The sequence below is a fragment of the Natrix helvetica genome, assembly GCF_964273705.1.
Source record: "Natrix helvetica genome assembly, chromosome: 1".
NCBI classification, from domain to species: Eukaryota; Metazoa; Chordata; class Lepidosauria; order Squamata; family Natricidae; genus Natrix; species Natrix helvetica.
Genome location: NC_138548.1, coordinates 248,180,843 through 248,200,607, shown reverse-complemented (window position 1 = coordinate 248,200,607; position 19,765 = coordinate 248,180,843). Strand labels below are relative to the sequence as shown.

The 19,765-nt window shown below is 40.5% G+C and overlaps 1 protein-coding gene across 1 annotated transcript; it reads left to right on the top strand.

Moving 5' to 3' along the window:
- The first annotated feature begins 634 nt into the window (after positions 1 to 634).
- Positions 635 to 18,791, top strand: TRIM65 (tripartite motif containing 65). The gene is made up of 6 exons (XM_081940328.1): positions 635 to 1,143; positions 4,188 to 4,283; positions 5,035 to 5,268; positions 7,741 to 7,906; positions 9,976 to 10,059; positions 17,941 to 18,791. The coding sequence occupies exons 1-6, from the start codon at positions 703 to 705 to the stop codon at positions 18,516 to 18,518; spliced, it is 1,599 nt and encodes a 532-aa protein (XP_081796454.1). The 5' UTR covers positions 635 to 702; the 3' UTR covers positions 18,519 to 18,791.
- The last annotated feature ends 974 nt before the right edge of the window (positions 18,792 to 19,765 follow it).

Genomic DNA, 19,765 nt, shown 5'->3' with positions numbered 1-19,765 from the left:
ATGCCTACTCAGTGCCTACTGAGGTTTAAATAGAAGGAGGCTGGAGTTTTTCCTCCCCTGCCCCCCAGATGAGTACACATCTTGCACCAATTTGATTTTGAAAAGCACCTTGAAAGATGCTGATCCTAAGCCATCTTTGGTTCTAACCCGGAAGCATAGTTTTGTTTTATTTTTCAGATCAAGTTTATTTATACTATAAAAAGCAATAAGAAGGCCTGGGTAATAGCTAGAGTTGGTGTTTCATTTAGGCTTGGTTAAAATAAATTTAGTTAATATTATGCCCCAACCATGTGTTTCCTCTTATGACCATTAAAGATTACAATTTGTTATCAACTTTTAGAAGCCTCGTGAGCTCAGCCAATCCTTTAGGAGCTGTAGGTGATACCAGATGGTGCATCTTCAGGGGAAATAATAAAACTCAAGTTAACTGATTAAACATCGAAATAGATAGCACTGGTCTAAATATTGTTTGAAATAAGGAGAGAAAATTCAAACTCAAAGCTTGGGTTTTTTTTTTCCACTTACAAAAGGATAATGCATTTAATATCAGGGCATCTGAGATGACCTTAAATGCTGTACTGTATTGTGCAAACTACAGATAGCCTCTGTCCCTTTAAGGCTCACTCCTACCTTCAGGACCTCCCCTTGGAGGTTTGGCGTGTGCTATTTTCTCTTTCTCTTCACTGTGCTTCCACTGGGGAAATGGCTTCCTCTGGGTCTCAGAAGCTGGAAGAGAAATTAATATGCTGCATTTGTCTGGAGATGTTTACCACCCCTGTGACTGTGCCTTGTGGACACAGTTTTTGTGAGAAGTGCATCAACAGCCACTGGGACAAAGAGGAAAAAGAACTCAATCGCCAGGAGATCTGCACTTGCCCTGAATGCCGACAATGCTTTCCAGAGAGACCCAAACTTAGCAAAACTGTCCACCTTGAAAACCTGGTAGAGCTGCTGAAACAGAAAGAAGTCTGCCCAGGTGTCTTAGAAGGAGAAATGAAGAAGGCAAGGCAATGCCCAAATCATGGCCGGCCCTTGGAGCTTTACTGTGTTACAGAGAAACGCTGCATCTGCTGTGTGTGCACCGTGAGAAACTGCCAAAAACACCAGAGGGCTCTCTTTGAAGAGGAACGGAAAGCTCAAGAAGTAAGCAGGGTGGTAGAGTCAAGGCTAGTAGCTAGTGGGTTAACAGGGTTCACCCTACAGCATATACAGCCCAAACGTAACAGAGGCTGAGACTTGTCTAATGCTAAATGGGACTAGGCTGTGGTTTTCTCTGTACAGGTCAGTGGTGGGTTCCTACAGGTTCAGAGCGGTTCGGCTGAACCAGTAGTAGTTTGGCGGCCTGGGTTGCTGGAAGCGGCAGCGATCCAGGCCTGCCATGCCCCCGAAACGGTTCTCCGGGCGGCGCCATAGGGGCCGCCATCTTGTTTTTTTGTTTCTGTGCATGCGCAAAACAATTTTTATTGTACTGCGCATGCACGCAAAGCGCCCACGAGCGAACTGGCAGTAGTGACTGCCAGAATCCGCCCCTGGTACAGGTAGTCCTCAAATTGCAATCATTTGTTCAGCAATCATGCAAGTTACGGCACGCAGAACGAAGGGGACGTAATGACTGGTGGCTAAAGTAGACTGCCCCAAAGTCACGTGATCAAAAACTGGGTGCTTGCCAGCTTGCCCACATTTACAACCGCAGGGGAACTTCAACTTCCCTCTGCCCAACATGTGTTTTTTTTGCCCCCTGTACTCCATGGCCCCTGCTGCCTTAGCTGACCTTCACTATTTTCTTGGTTATGCTGCTGAGAAAGTGTGCCCAGCCTGGCCCTTTTGCAATTCAGCTGGGAATGAACACAGTGGGGAATTGGGGAATTTGGGAATGAACACAATGGGGAACTGGGGAATTTGGCCTCAGTTTTGCAGTAGTGAACGGCCAGTGTGATTCTTGTCGATGATGGGAAGGCCAACGGGTCAGCAGAGTGTACTGTGTGACATGGGCTACTGTGGCTCAGCTTGAGCTGGGCTTCATGCTGCAAAAGGATTTGTGCTGTACTGGGACTCAGGCTCCCACTGCACTGTGGCTCATGAGCTGCAGGAAACCACAGCACTGCAGCCTGATTGGTTCTAGTGTTGGTTGCTGCCTTGCAACCACAAGATCAACCACAAGGGCAGAGATGTGGGAGGATAGATAGACGGGGTAGTTTAAGGGGAGGCAGTCCCTTATCTTGAAAAAACCCAGTATCAGAGCTAGGAAAGACCAGACCCTGAATGGCTTGGATTGGGGTGGGTCCTTGGTTAACAACCAATGGAATTTGGCAACAGAAATTGCCAGCATTGCTGTTGCTAAGCAATGTACTCACATGACATAAATCGAGGACTATCTATATAGAATGTACAGTATATGCTGTATAAACCAAAGCATGTTGGCATGGCTCTGATTTTCAACTACTATAGTCATCTATTGCGCCTCCAATTAAGATCCGTAGACTGGGATGTGTCCATAGATCCCACTGTGGTAAGAATACGTGTTGGTCATCTTAGGTATCAGTTTCCATCAGTGGTGGGATTCAAATTTTTTTTACTACCGATTCTGTGGGCGTGGTGTGGCTTGGTGGGCATGGCAGGGGAAGGTTACTGCAAAATCCCCATTCCCTCCAGATCAGCTGGGACTCGGGTGGCAGAGAATAGATGGGGGGGGGCAGTCAAAGGTGGTATTTACCAGTTCTCCGAACTACTCAAAATTTCCACTACCAGTTCTCCAGAACTGGTCAGCACCTGCTGAATACCACCTCTGGAATCCACTCTTTTTCGCCCAGTAATATTGAAGTCCCATATTGGGAACTCATAGTAAAGAGAACAATGTCCCTGCTAATGCCACATTTGTCTCAAATGCAACCAGGCAATTATATTGCAATGTAATATAATTAATAACCTTAACAGTTAATAGTTTTCTGATGTGCTTTAAAGTATCTTAGCAAAGGTCCAACATGTCATGAAATTATATTTCCTATATTTATGTATTTACTTCAAAGTATTGATGATTTACTTTAGCCCCCAAACACTCTTGTGATCTAACCCCAAAACAGGATTAAAAATCAAAATATAAGGAATAAGAAAAATATATAATACAACAGCCAAATCTGTGATCATTGCCCATAATCAACTCAGGCCGAAGGCAGATTGAAATAGTACTGTGCAGATTTACAATAGTTGTTTTCCGAGACTCTTGGGCCTCTGAGGAAGGCTATCACAGAGGAGGCCTATTGTCTGGTCCACAAACCATGCACAATTTGAAATGGGTAATGATTTTGCTTTGATGCTCTCTCACAAGGGATATCATCCTGACCTGAACATATGTCTAGATCTGAAGGCAGTGGTAAAATTCAATTTTTATTTTACTGCTGGTTCTGTGGGCATCGCTTGGTGGACATGGCAGGGGAAGGATATTGCAAAATCCCCATTCCCACCCCACTCTGGGGCCAGCCAGAGGTGGTATTTGCCGGTTCTCCAAACTACTCAAAATCTCTGCTACTAGTTCCCCAGAACCTGCTGAATTTCACGCCTGCCTGAAGGTCTTGCTAAATCCAAACTATTACCATGGTTCAGTATGAATCTGAGTGAACCTAATTGGCCCATATACCATTATATATATATTTTTCCTGAGCCCTTTGCTCTTTCCCTAGCAGATAGCAATTCATCTTGTTTCAATACAGCACAAATGGCAGCATGGTGATATTACCAGACCTATGGGACCTCTGCAAAAGATTGCATGGGTAGTAGTGCTTTGGTATGTCTCCTTAGATGTTTCTTCCAATGTGAACCAGGGACGTGCGGTCACGGGAGGCAGGGGAGGCAGAGCCTCACCACTCTCATCATGAAAAGAAAAAAAAAGGGAAAAGGGAAAAGGCACACGTGGTCCGATTCCCTGCCTTCCTGAGTCAACATGAAGGGGACCGCGGAGAGCAGTCATGTTGACCCTTCATGTTGACTCAGGAAGGCCTCCTGCACACGTGGTCCCATTCCCCGCCTTCCTGATGACGTCACCAGCTTCACCAGCCATAAACCTCACCGCACGTCATTGGAATAGATAGACCAACGTGAATATGCCAAGAGAAGTATTCTCTATAGGGCTGGAAGTATCAAGGAGAAGCATGAAACGATTGCCCATGTGAACTTCAAGTCTGCTTTGACAGGGGTCAATCAAGGAAACCTTGGAAGAGAAACGGAAAGAAGCGGAAAGAATTGCGGCAGAAATCCAGAAACTGGAGCAGCAGATGAACCATGTTACAGTGAGTCCTGTGGAAATAGTTGGTGCTTCGCCAGGGCACATTTTAATCGCTCTTATGGTAGCTGCTGAATAAGCAGAGGCTGTTCATTTCCTCCCCATTACTAGCTTGTGTCCACAGGGCAGTGGTAGGTTTCAATTTTTTTTAGAACCTCTTCTGTAGGTGTGGCCTGCTTTGTAGGAGTGGCTTGCCGGCCATGTGACCGGGTGGGAGTGGCTTGCCAGCCATGTGACTGGGTGGGAGTGGCTTGGCAATCATGTGGCTGGGTGGGCGTGGCCAACTTGTAAAATGTGGTGAAACTCACTTAACAGCGCTCTTGCTTAGCAACCAAAATGTTGGCTCAGGAACTCTGGCATTTGAAGCACGCAAATCTTAAAGCTGACAAGTTACAAGACCTTTGCCCCCCTAACCCTTTAGAAAAAAAAAAACCAGGGATTAAACTTGACAGCTTTAAGACTTGTGGACTTCAACTCCCATAATTCCTCTTCTTGCTCTTCAACTTGATGATGTGCGGATGGGCAGGGAGAGGGAGGTGGAACTGATTCTAAACGGCACTGTAGATTTGTGGAACCTCTTCTACAGAAGAGGTTAGAACTGGCAGGAACCCACTTCTGCCACAGGGTAAAGGACAGTATCCCTTCCATTGTCATTCCTCTGCATTTTATTTTCCTGCCATATGATGCCTTAAAAAAAAGTGGACAGACATTAGCTGCCATGAGGATAACTTGATGCTTTGAATGTTGGCTTTCTACAGGTTTTCTCATCGAAGTTCCAATCAGGAATTTTGCAAAAATTTGATCATCTCATGGAAACCCTAAAAGAATGCCAGAAGAAGGTGTCAGAGGTGGTTACAAGTGAGCATGCTGCTTGGCTAAAGCAAATGCAGGAGAACCAGAACTGCCTACAGCATCATTTGGAGACTGTCACGCAATACAACAGGACAGCGGAAGAGCTCCTGAGCTCTGCGGATGATGTCGAGTTTCTTGAAGTGGGTAAAAAATATGTGGGCTCTGTGCATTGGGAGAACTTTGCTGTCATTGAACGCTTAATACTATTTCTTTGCCAAAATATACAATTGGGATCAAGGTATCAAAAGCCAGAAACTTCAGAAGCCTCCAGTTTGGTGTTGTTGTTGTTTTTACTCTGTACATGCATTTGGAATGCTGAGAGCATGTTATGAGCACTAGCACAAATAGCTTAAATGTAGCTGCCACGATAAGAGTGTAGTTACTAGAGGATGAATCGGTGAGTTTATTTCCTATTTTTTTCTCTGGTCTCAGGACATTTCTTAGCATACCTTCCTTCCTTCCTTCCTTCCTTCCTTCCTTCCTTCCTTCCTTCCTTCCTTTTTTCCATTGGGACCACCCCTGCTGGTTTATGCAATATTCTTTCAACTTCGATTTTTAGATTATGATGACTCAGTGATCTTCCCCAATTCTTTGCCTTCTATTCTTCTATCCCCTGGTATTCCCACATCAATTATCCACATATTTCTTCTTTTCAACCACAGTGTGTTATGCACGAAGACTTTTATCAGTTTGTATTTAGAAGTCCCACAATGTTTTAACCTGCTCATTTTCAACTATTTTTTTTAACTATGTGCTCCTATCATTTTTTTATTGCTGGCAAGTGATATTTTTTACAGATGTTTCAGTGAATCATTTTGGTGATTGTGTTATGCTGTTGTTTATAATCAGCTTGTGTGTTCTTTTTACACTATATTATGGATATTTATATTGGATTTAGCAATTTTGTCCATCTATTGAGTTCTTCTCAATGATCTGGGCTAGGAAGATGTGGTGTTTAATGATGTTATAGGCGTCATCACAGGATGTAAGCTGTTGTAAGTAAAGCTGCCTTTTGCAATTGACTGATGTGATTTGTCAATGCTGATAGCGTTCTAGTGGTGTTCCAAATGTTTAAGAATTGACCCCAAATTGTCTATTCCTATTAGTATTATTATGCTTTCTTTTGCCACAGTTATTCTATTTGCAGCCTTTATATTTTGTTATCTTTCTCTTCTCTTCTGCTGTCTCCAGGTATTTAAATGTCCACTATCCAAATTCCTTTGTGTTTCTTATTAACAATTGTTAAAACTGGGGTGTTGTGTGGCAAATGTGTCTTTATTTTAATTCTAAAATCTCAGAGCACTTTAGCTTCTTCATTTTCTGTTATTTTCTCTGTTTAATAACCCCACCAGTTCTTACTTACAGGCAAATTTATTTTATTTTTAATTTTATTTATTAAACTTATATGCTGCCCACCTTGCCAGAGGCAACTTACAAACATGGATAAAATTCAGAATAAAACATTAAAACAATAAATAAAGTTTTTTATTTTTTTTAAAAAAAAGAATTAAAATGAAATTAAGCAGGATGGAGAAGGAAGGTGCAAAATGCAATATTTTTGCAGGTATTCCAATGCACCATTGTTGCTATATTTTTGTGATGTGGTTTGTAGTCAATCTGTGAGATCCTCTTGCAGCTGCTAACCAGGTGGTCCATGATTTATTCAATGTCTTTGCAGATTTGGCACTGGCTGTCTATGCTGCCTTCTCAGTTCTGGTTTTATATGCATTTGTTCTTTTGGAAGAAATGTCCTTCTGGGTTCAGTTCTAAGTGTGGAAAAAGACACTGAATTCATGGAAGTTGCTTGGAAAGAAGGTTGATTGATGATGGACAGGACCACATGGTTTGAGGTCCTGGGGGGAAACGGAAGAGATGCTCAAGAGTGCCCTAATTTTATGCCCTCTCTGGGCTTTTGAATTTGAGCTTGTATTCTGATTGGTTATCAGACTCCATGGGGCCATGCAGGGGCAACTCTGTAGGCTGTCCTGAGTCCCAAGCTTGGTTGAGCCTTGCTGGATGACGTAATCTTCCCAGGTACCATGTGGTGAAATGGCTAGAGGGCTTTGGGCAATTCCTACTACGTCTGTGCCTGAAGGAGGTAGATCTTTGTTATGTAGAGTAGACTGGCTCAGGTCTTAATGGCCCATTGACAAAGGTGGCGGGGGTGGGTGGGTTAGGATTAGGGTTCTGAGCTTCTGCCTCCCTTTTAGGGGAAATATACTGCCCTTTTAATCTTTCCTAAAATATCTCATTTTTCTAGGAGAGGGGCAGGTACTGACTTCCTACAGTTCTTAAGGTTTGATCTTGTGTAGCCAGATTTATACTCTCATTTTTTTTTTCAAATTTCCTGCCTCTAGCCATTACAAGGTCTTGTTTTCTCTGCTTTGACTGCTAGTTGTTGTTGTTTTTGTACTGTCTTGTGTAATACTTTGCCTTGCCATCTCTTTTCTATTCTTCATTTGGTCTTTCTTATAAATCAGTTTGGTTTCTTTGGTATTCAGTAAGCCTTCATGGTCTAGCTTTGATGCATGTCTTTACTGTACTCTTGCTATATTTTAGATTATCCATCTTTGCTCTAGTCTAGTGGAATAATTATTTTCTATTTTTTGCAGGAGCAACGTCTTCTTTCTCCACCTACTAAACTGGAAGTTCCTCTAGTCATTCAACTTGACTTGGATAAGAGTGCAAATACCGTCTCCAAGTTCTTCACTGAATTCTTCAAGCTTTTGGAGGCACTTCAGTCAAATCTTTTGAATCCACAAACGGGTAGCAGAAAAAGTAATTATCAAGCTGTTTTATGGGCAATGAGAAAAGTGGATCACACTTGACAGATCAATTTCCTGGCATATATATCTATATCTATATCTATATCTATATCTATATCTATATCTATATCTATATCTATATCTATATCTATATCTATATCTATATCTATCTATATATATATATATATATATATATATATATATCAGTGACGTGCAGTCAGGTGAGGCAAGTGAGGCAAAGCCTCACCACTCTCATCATGAAAAAAAAAGTAAAAGGAAAAAGCTGAGCTAGTTGCTGCCTCACCGTGGATGACTCTGCTTAACCTCACTGGTGCTCTCCCTCCCCAAGTGTAGTGACTTCCTCCCCAGGCCCCCATTCATTTCTCTCTCTCACACACACAGCTGGATAAAACTATATAAAAATCTAGCCCAGCTTCACTGATTACAAGTTTGAAAAGGCAACGTGGCTCCACCTGCAATCAAACTACACTTGGGGAGGGAGAGCACAAGTGAGCACTGAGGAGACCACAGGAGGAGGCAGGAAGCCAGGCAAAGAGCCATGCTGTAGTACACACACTCCCCCCAGCCTCTTTCTTTTGGAAGGCTCGGCTTGGCTCCCCTCCGGCTTCTCTGCCTCTCCTCTCACCCCAGCCTGCCATCAGGAGGTGGTGGGTGGGCTTTATTGTGTTCCAGGCATTTCCCACCCAGACAGCAGGCTGCATTTGCAATGGTGGAGGTGTTTGGGAAAGGCAGCAGGGGAATGGGGGTGTGTGGCAGAGGAGCTGCTTTCAAGCCACTGGAAAAGATATCCAATCCAACTTTTGTGTGTGGGGGAGTTTGTTTGAGAGTGAGTGAGAGAGGGAAGGGGTAGGAGAGATAGTCCAATCCAACTTCTGTATGTGTGTGTGTGTGTGTGTGTGTTTGTGTGTGTGTGTGTGTGTGTGTGTTTGAGAGAGGGGGAGGAAGGGAGAGAGGGAGGAAGGAGAAGAAAAAGAAAAAGAAAGAAGGAGCAAAGGAGAAAAACAAATGCTGTCGCTTTAAATTGGAACTGAGCATGCCTGGCTGTGGAATTCCCCCCTTAAGTCTCACGGAAAAAAGAAAGCATTGGACACTTTGAAATGTTTGGATTGGTAAAAGAGAGAAATGAGTGCCTTCATCCCTAAACCCTTTATGTCCTCACCACACAAGAACACACAAACACAGAATACGAATTTTAGCTCTGCTCATTTAGTTCTGCTCATTTAGGAGAGCTACATACATGCACTAACATTAACTGCCTGCCACAGCTGTGAAAAAAATAATTTTGAATATAAATTTTTGTGTTAGGTAATGCTGTAAAAATAATAGAAAAACTGTTTTGATTAACTTCTCAAAACTTGATTTGTATAGTAAGAGTATTCAAATTGATGTCCACTAGTCTGCAAAGTCCAGATCACCTAAGCAATTTTTGAAATGTGTTTTCACAGAAAAGATGTAATTCAGAGATAGCAACTCACCAAGATTTGTCACTTTAAAAAATGTTTAGTAACTTTCAGATTCATACATTTATTGCCTCTTTTTCATTTACCATATGAAATAGGTCACGTTTCTGTTCTTTTTCCGAAGTGATTAATATAATCAAGGATGGGGTTTTTCCAAGATTGCGGATTTTGTTGATTTCAAGTTTGTTCTTGTTCAAAGCTATAAACATGTATGTGCATTGAAAGGCTTTTACAAGTGTTATTTAATCAGTCAAAACTTTTTTAAAAAATTCCTCACGTTCCCACATTCCAGGGACTTCCCCCCCCCCCCCCTGAATCAACCAAGTGTTGTTCCAATGGTAACAAAAGAAGTTGACCAACCTTATTGCCCAAACATGATATTATGGGCTAAGAAGAGAGTGACTAACCCCAGGTCACCCAGCTAGATTACATGTCTAATGTAGCACTTGAACTCAGTCTCCTGAGGTCTAGTCTGGTGCCTTAACTACAAGACCAAACTCTCCTGTTATTTTTAATAGCTATATTCTATTACCATTTGGAATTTTTTAAATATTTGCTTTCTTCCTGCTGTTGAATTTTTCTTCTCTATTGCATTGTGCAGTCAGACTTGAGCCAAAGGTATTTGTGAAGAGGATGCCCGAACCTTGTCTTTCAGAGAATGAACTAAGGACAAAGCTTCTAAAGGGTAAGAAAATTGGGTTGATAAGTGGGGTCTCATTTTTTAATATTTTATTTTTATTTATAAAATTTATATTGCCACCTACTTGCACATGGCTACTCAGGGCAGCTTACTAAGATATAAAGATACATAAAAGTACCTCCCACTGATTTTGTTTTGTCAGCAATTTTAGTTGCAATCCTAAAAGGATTTTATAGTTCCCCAAAGACTAAGAGTGGGACAGCAATACAAAGTTATACAAGTTACAGCTCCTTCTCCATTAAGAGAAGAAAAACAAACTCCTTATTTACTCCATGTTGTAGAATGGGGACCGCATTGGCTAAATTTGCTGCTCCCTGTTCATGTAAGAAGTTACTTGTGTGAGTAGGCCTTCCTTTGTATGTGTAAAGCATGTTGATCCTTGTGTTTGGTAATTCTAAAAAAAAAGATCTCAGAAAACCTGCTCCCCCAATACAAACAGCTGCTTGTCTCAGTGATAATGGGGCCACACAAAATAAGAGATGACAAACAGTAACCCAGAGGAGGAAAAAAAATGTTTTCACAACAGCAGGTCAAGTGCCTATTAGTAACCCTCAGGGGTTTTTATGTTCCCCATTCTGTTTTCCCTTGGCTTCACTTTGAATATATTCTGCATGCTCTATATCTTTTTGCATGAGTGTGAAATAAATTGCCAGATTTCCCTGTAAACTCTCTTTTGCCTAAGCATTATCTGGGTCTGTTGTAGTAATTCCAGGTAAAAGTTCAAAGGTGCTTAAGAGGGATGGGACAAGTACCATAATGGACACTTTTGCAGCTCTCCCTGCTCCCTTCTGGATGGACGAATTTGTAACCTACACATCCCTTAGCCATGAGAGCCAGCTGGGTGACTTTGGGCCAGTCACTCTCTCTCAGCCCAACCTACCTCACAGGGTGGTTGTTGTGGGAAAAATAGGAGGATGAGGGTGTGTTGGATATGTTAAGTCAGGGGTGTCCAAACTTGGGAACTTTAAGACTTGTGGACTTCAACTCCCAGAATTCCGGGGAATTCTGGGAGTTGAAGTCCACAAGTCTTAAAGTTCCCAAGTTTGGACACCCCTGTGTTAAGTCCTCGAGGCTATGACGCCATTGACTATCATTGCCGGCTCCTGATTGGTTAAGACGCAAGCAGCCAGCTGGCGGGAGAATGCAGCCATTCTATTGGTTCAGCGTCTGACAGCTCTGGTATAAAAAGGGCTGTCAGCTGTTTGCCGGGTCGAGGTTTGCCTTACATTTTGCCGTGTTATACTGTTAATAAAGGTTGTGTTAGCTTCAACCTGCCTTGCCTCAGTTCCTGCCTGCCTCGTTCTACCTACAGAACAGGATATGCTTTGAGTTATTTGTAAAAATAATAAAGGGGGATATAAATAACCAAATAAATAAAATTCCTAGACCTAAGAGTCAAACTTTACTGAACAGTCCAGGTATAACTAAATATATATCTGTGGGTTTCTCTCTTCCATCTGTCAACAACATTTCCCTGCTTATGGACACTGTTTGAGGGTTGGATATTTTTCTCTAAATTTGAAAAATGGAAAATCACTTATTTCTTTGGTATCTGGATCCTATACAGGCAATCCTCGATCTAATTGAGCCCAGAATTATGGTTGTAAGTAGTACCAGTCATTAAGCAGGTCATGTGGCAGTCATTCAGCAAACCAATTGTCCATAATGGGCATATTTGCTGGAAACTGGAAGTAAACATTGTATGTACGTAGCAGTCAGGTGATTGAAGAAAGCTGCAAACAGCCATAAATGTGGGCTGATTGTTGAGTGCCCAAAATGCAGTCATGACCATCGATGGGTGGGGACGTCCACAGGAACTTCAAAATCCATAGTACCATTTTGGGGGTTCATCAGAACTTCTAATGGCTGTCAAGCAACCGATCATAAGTCAAGGACTACCTGTTCGTACGTTCTGATGAATTCAGTGGGACTTCCCAATAGGTATTTGGCCTGCAGAGTGAAGAATGTGATAGAAATGAATGTTTGGGATAAATTTCCTAGGCTTGATAAGGGATGTTTCAGATTTCTGAATGACATCCTCATCTTTATCAAAAGGACACAATTTTATATTTTTATCTTTCACTTATTAAGAAGGAAAGAACCAGAGCTGAGTCTTGTTGCCCAAAACAGTATGTTACTGAGACTGTTTGTTACCCAACAAATTCCACATGAAGAAAACCTATTTGCTTCATCTACTTTTATCAGTCAGTATAATTACATTTGTGTGAATTGCCAAATGCATAATTCTTCTGGATGCAGTATTGTACGATATACAGATTTTTAGGATACACGTTTCATATAAATATGTTTCAGAAAGGAAGAGAGGATGTGAGTCAGCAAGTGTTTCAGAAAGCAACACAGGAGAAACAGGAAAAACTGCAGAATAGCAGAAGGGAACTGAAAAGCTGTAAAAAATGCAATATTCGGAGATATTTGGCCAGTTAGTGCAACATGTGGCATAAACCCAGATAGCATGTTCAGTTTATGGCTTACTGTGTTGAGTACTTCCATGCAGTTAGGTTAATTTTAAAAAAGTACTGAATTCTGTTAACTATGAATTAGCAGCCCAAATAAGTCCAAATAATGCTAAATGTCCAGAGAAGGATAACATGTCTATCCTGCTCAGTTGACTGAGTCGAAAAGCTGGAAGAGGCTAGCACAAGGGCGTGTCTAAACAACAGCTTTGGCAGACTCAGTCCAATCAGTTAGCAGAGGAGGTCAACCCATTCTGGATGCTATCTCCACCTAGATGGAGAACTAGTGTTTTCTCTAAAAATTTCTTGAAAGGCCCACATTTGTCTGAAAGCAAGTTTCTGAAAACTAGTGCAGGGCTGGAATTCTTCCTTTTTATCAGTGGGCATTTTATGATCCAAGTTCTAATCTTTTATTTCTGCATTTTTCAATCACAATTTTCTTGTGGGTCTGATGTTTTAAAAAAAATTTTTTTTCACAATTAATAGGGACATGAAAAAAACCCTGCAATCTATAAGCTTATGTTGCCCCCATTTTTTTTTCAAACAAAAGTTTTATTGGTTTTTTTTTTCAAATATTTTGGGGAAAAGGGTACATAAATGTGGGAGAAAAATTTTTGACAGCTACATCATACGGAAGGTGGTACTTCCCCGGAATCTTACATCTCTTTCATGTTTTATATATATCAAAATATCATGGTTACATTAGCAGTTATTTTACTCAATTCTTTAGCATCTTCAACCATATTTTATATCACTTCTACATTTCATTATATTAGCAATTGCAATATGTTTTTAATTCATTTCTGTGACCTAAGTTTCATTACTGTCTCCTCTTCCCTGTCTGTTGGCTGAGCCAAGGCTCCCCCCCCCCCGCTTTCATGTCTTGTGCGCCGTCTCTTGTTTCACCTAGGAGGTCCTTGTGTTTTTCCATGAAGCCTTCTGCCTCCACCACTGTATTAATTCTCACTCTGGCCCCCTCCCAAAAGATCAACAGGCCTTCTGGAATTAACCACCGGAACTAGATATTTTTTTCATATAACTTTTTAGTTATAAAGAGGAATTTCTTCCTCTTATCTCTTATTCTTTTGGTATCTGTTTCAAAATGGTTATTTCTTTGTCTTTATATCTTAGAGGTTCCCCCCTTTGAACTCCTAGAATCTCATCTCTTGTAGTTTTTCTGAAAAATTTAACATGAACCTCCCTTGGGACATTGTGTATTCTGGCATATGCTGAATTAATTCTATATATCAGGTCAATATCCCACCCCAGCTGCTGCCTATCCCTTTTGGTGTAATCTGCTAATATTGTTATCATAATCTCTCTTAGGTCCTCACCCTCTGTTTCAGGTATATTTTGAAACCTAAGAAAAAAAGACATCCTTTCAAATTCCATTTTTTCCAAATAGCTCTCAAACCCAACACTTTTTTTTTGTAAAGCCTTCATCTCTTCCCCCACCCCTACAGCATTCTCCTCCAATGTTGCCCCCATTTTGAAGATGATATCTGGAAATTAAATTTTCCTGTTCTTTGATGAAATGAAGCATGTAATAGTTTTAAATGTTCTGGACATAGGAAAAAGAAGGATCCAGGACAAATTTTCTTGTCTATAAAAGTCAGGGCTAGATGGCAGCAGAAAGCACAATAAACTTCAAAATGTTGCTGCCATCTAGCTGTTAATGCAGGGTTTTGCAATCCAGATCTTGTAGTCTTGGTCTTAATGTTCCCTGAAATTTGCCTTAGAAATATACTAAATAAAGCTTCATGCTATCTGAGTTAACTTCTCACAGCAAACAAAAACCCTTCAGTCAATTATTTTCTGTGGTATAGGAGGACATCCTGACAGGACAGGACAGGACAGAACAGAATAGAAATAGTTCTACTGCCCAGAAGACGGACACTATCTTAGGAAATGCAAAAAATTGCCCCCTGCCTTACTATCCATATTTAAATTAGAAATGCATATTGATTGTACATCAGGGTTAGGGTTACATTTGTAATACTGTATCATTAGTGCACAGAACAAAAAATTGCTTATGAATCATGCACGCCTTGATCAACAAAACAATTTTAAACTTAAAGAGCTACAGATGATCTCTAGCAAACAGGTTGAAACAAGCAAGTCCAAACACATCTTTGTAACAAAATGCACCATGGAATGCACCAACCATGCATGAGAGCATTTTAAAAATGTATCTTAACAAATTTTATAGAGATAAATGCAATACCACTGGCCACACACATGAAGATTTGTTGGCTATGGCAATGGGTTTAAGGGAAGAGAAGGAACTATGGTTGCTTTTCAAAAGGCAACTGGACTTTGGGTTTTTTTCCCCATGAAAATGTTTTGCTTCTCATTCAAGAAGCTTCTTCAGTTCTGACAGAATGGTACGATATAAAAAGATTTAAATCCTTTTAATCCCCCCATTCAGTCAGAACCGAAGAACCTTCTCGGATGAGAAGCAAAACATTTTCAAGGGGAAAAAAGCAAGAAAATCCACTTGTCTTTTGAAAAGCAACTCTGGGACAATCATATGGGTGACTGAGAACCTCCGTAAACATGGGAGAAATGTAGGAACTAAATAAACCCACATGGAAATTCCACCAATGTGAGTCTCGGTGATGTTATCCAGAGACTGAAAAAGGCATACAGATTCTCTTCTGTGTTGTCCCATTCAGTAGCTGATCAGAAATGAGCCAGTTGAACCACATGTGGGAACTCCGCCATGCATGAATCCAAAGACTTGCTTCATTGAGCAACTGACTGGCTCAGAGTATGACTTGGTGGAAATGGCATCTCAGCAGGGGTGGGTTTCAAAAAATTTTACTAGCAGTTCTGTGGGCGTGGCTTGTTTGGTGGGTGTGACTTGTTGGTCATGTGACTGGGCAGCGTAGCTTCATGATCATGTGATTGGGTGGACATAGCTGGTTGGTCATGTGATTGGGTGACCGTGGCCAACCTGACATCACTCATGTCAAGGAGCGCTTTGCCTGGCCTCTCCTCGCCTCAAAGAGATATAATTTCTCTGTCTATTTATTTACTACTTCTGAACATCCAAAATATACTATTTAATCCTATGTATATAGGAATAGCTCTCCTCACTGTTGATTGCGTTTTGGCGGTAAGGAAGTAAGTGCCAGTGTCCTGGAGAACAAAGCAAGGAGATAAATAACCCTTCACCTCCCTCACGTGTCCCTCAGAGAAATACAACAAAGGAAGATGTGTCTTAAGGAAGATGGGTTATTTCACAAGGCCACTGTTCACATGTGAGTGACAACTTGTCATATTGCTTGTCTTGTAGAACATCTCATTCAGGAAGTAGGTTAGTGAGTAAAAGACTTAGTACCAAGTGTCCAATGTTAAGCCCTGGAAGACCTTGGCCATTGCCCCAATCAAGAACAAATCCATTCCTTCACTTTCCTCTGACAAACTTAGTTGGTATAGAACAGACCGTTGGGCACTACTAGCTGAACAAATAGGCACTCATCCCTGGCAACATAGAGGGAAAAGCATGCTGTCTCAAATTAAGATTGGTGCATTTGGGCCTACTAAAGAAAACCCTAAGCCAGAAATACTACTTAGGCTGCTGTTACAGGGGGAGGTGCGTTCAGTGGATGGCCCTAGTCTTGTCCTCCATTTGGGCTGTTTACAGTATCCGTGACCCCCTGTAGCAGAAGAGATTGCAATTATGAACAACCATTCCCTACACCTTTGGGTTAACAAGGAGAAAAACAGAAATGATTCTTTGAAAGTTAACAGTTCAGCCCCTCAAGTCCAGCGTGAAGTTGAGTGACAAAGCTTCTGCCATCCTTGGAGTGAAGCTGGCCCTGAGGGAAGCAAAGGACTGCTCTAAGAAAGAAGTCAGCAAGGAACTTAATTCAATATAGCTGTTTCTGAGCTTGATGTTTATTGCAAAGATGAAAATAAGTCACTTCCTATCCTTTGAAACCGAATGGGAAGTTCTTGGTGTGCAGGTAGGGATACAGTGACCTTGAAGGGGCAATGCTGCATTATGCTTTCCAGATTTCTTTACAGTTAATTTATTCCCCTTTAAAAAAAAATTAAGTCTCTGTCTCGTAAGTAAAAAACAAGTAGTTGTACCTTCATGACTGCAGAGGTGTGTATACATTACATAGCCCAGTAAATAGTGTACCCTACAATGATGCTGTCGGTGGAACATCCAGCCAAAGTTATTTTATGACTGTTGATTGCACGAACTCATCACTCTTGATTGTTTCTAGTGCATCTGGTTGATAAGGCTTGACTTATATGCCTTTCAGTCTATCTCCTGATTGCTAGAGACAATTGTGACATCAGTTATTTTCTCTTTTTCTTTTTTAAGGTTCCTGCTTTTAAACAGACTTTGTATGCAGATTAACACACGGGGAACCAGTTAATTGGATCTCATAAATTTATAAGTTGCATCTAATTTTCCATAAATATAGATGCAGTCATTTCTCTTCTTTGGCAAAGATGAAAACTAATCAAAGTGGAAAACCACAGATGTTTCTCATAGAGCTGTTTGTTTTCAGTAACTAACAACAATAAATACAAGATCATCTGTGATGTATATACACGTCTATCTACTTCCTGTGTTTGGGTTCTGGTTTGTATCTCTAGGGGGAAAAATTATCTCATTAAACATATTTAGGCAGAATGCTAAGCAAAGGATTCCTGAATTGCCAGTAAGAACAGGCACTCTTTTATCATGGCATAGATTTCAAAAAGACTATTGTGAGCTCTTCAGCTAGTAGTAATCCTTGGCCCTGATGATAGTTTTCATCAACTATATCATGGGAGCCAGGATAGAAACTGGGAGACTCTTCGAGTTCTACTCCTGCCTTAGGCACAAGTTGGGTGATCTTGGGCCAGTTACTTTCTCTTAATCCTAGGAAAATAGCAGGGCCAAACTACGTCTGAAAATTTTGCCAAGGAAACAGCAGTGACTCATCCAGGAATCAAGACTGATTTGAAGGCATCAAACTATTATTGTTGTTGTTGTTGTTTTCCTACTTATTACACTACTATGGTTTAGTATTTTCCAACCCTAAAAAAGTAATTTTTCATTATGCATCTGACATGAATACATACTGTCAGAATCCACGTTAAAGACTCCACATCTCTAAAAATAATGCTGACTTGGGACACTAACAAACAAGAAGCAAAATTGCATTATATCAAAATTACATTAAATCTAGAGTTTGGAAAATAAATAACAAAGAAGGATCTGTTCAATAACACCACTCCTAACTTTTTAAATTACACTAATACTTTAATAATACCATCCTGCTTCAATGAATATGCAGAATAGAAAATATTCCAGGGAGGAGGTAAATTGCTGATCTTAAAGATTATTTTGCTTTTTCCTAATATATTATCATTGTCACTCCCATAGATCATCAGAATTTGACATTTGATCCAGTCACAGCCAACAAATACCTGCAGATATCTGATAATAATCAGAAAGCAACTCATCCGAAAGTTTTTCAAAAACCAAAGCCAAATGACCCTCAAAGGTTTGAGCCATGGCAAGTCATGTGTACTCAGAACTTCAGCCAAGGCAGCCACTACTGGGAAGTAGAGTTATCCAACCATTCCATCATTGTTGGAGTAGCGTGTAAAACATTCACCAGATTGAAGCAGTCTCATCAGAAGTTCACCATTGGGTTGGATAAACTCTCCTGGGGCCTGCATATCCAAGGAGACAGCTACGTGGCTTGGTACAATGACAAGGCTACAAAGATCAAAGAACCTCTGTGCAAATTCATTGGAGTTCTATTGGACTGTGATCAAGGAACGATATCATTTTACAGCATAGACAATAATATGAAATGCCTCCATATTTTTCACACCACCTTTACAGAGCCTCTGGTCCCAATTTTCTGGCTTTGCGAAGGTACAGCTGTGACACTTTGCCAAAGGCCACCCAGCCAGATTATAACCGATGAAAGATCACCTGATTTACAGGTATAGGCAAAGACTGCCCCTATGGAAAAACTCTGAGCAAGCAAATAACTCTGGAACATTTGGGGGGGGGGGGGAATGGCTACTTGGCTATACAGGCAATTCTGTTTTTTATAGCTCTCCTGTGAATTGTAAGTCCACCTTGCCCTTCCAGGTAAAAATGCAGTTAGATGCTTATGCAGCACAGAATCTGATGCACATGTTTTGGGGACTGTATAAAGCTTTCTGGAAAACTACAAAAATTAAGAAATGAATATCAATAAAGAAATAGTGTAAGCAAAAGGATAATTTTTAATTGGGAAATTGCCACAGCCAATAAAAGAATCAAGTTAGACAGAAAGGAAATGCACAGTAATGTTTACACTGGACAGATCACTGTTCACAAACTCTGCAGCCATTTCATTGTGAAGATATGTTGTGAAACAGTTAAGTATATATATAGTTTCTCATATGGATGACCAGATACTAACAAATCCTTAAGAATTCATATTCCGGAAAGCAATTTTTAAATTTTATTTTTGTACCCTTTTTCTATTAGAAGAGACTATACTAGAGCATTTTACAAAAGAATTAAACCAGTCTTTAAAAAGATCAACATCAATAAATACTTGATTAAAAAAAATTATAAAAAATACAAGCATTAATGTTTTATTTTTTTTAAAAAAAAGCAGTTTAAAAGGAAATATAGATCTAGAGCAGGTTTTATTTTGTTTTCGTAAGTTTGTGAAAATGTGCAGGGAAAGAAAGCTTATTTTTCTATGGAGAAAATTATGACATAACTAAAACTAGCATTACAGATTCTTGTCATGTTTATTATCGCTTTTATTCTGTTCATTCAAAAGGAAAGTTGGAATAATGTTATCTAAAGATTCTCAGAACTGCCCATTAGCAAGACATCTCTTAGAAAATTGAACTGAACAGGACCATATTTGCCATTGGTTTGTGTGGGGGAAGAGGACTGAAGAGAAGCTGGAAAAAGAAAGATCGAAGTTGAAAATGAGTCAGATCTGGATGTAGAGGTTGTTGAGGAATAGATCTAGGAAAGTTTTCATGTTTTTTTTTAATTGTTAAACTCTTGTATTATATTTTCCTTTTCTGTCTATGAATTGGACTATGCTCATAATCTTCCAAGGTCATAATTTCCCAAGAAGAGCAAAGTTTAGGGATGCATAATATCAAATAGGGGTCCATCGAATCCAGAGATGACAAACCTATGACACACATGGCAAAGGTGATAGGCCATGACCTTTTGGATA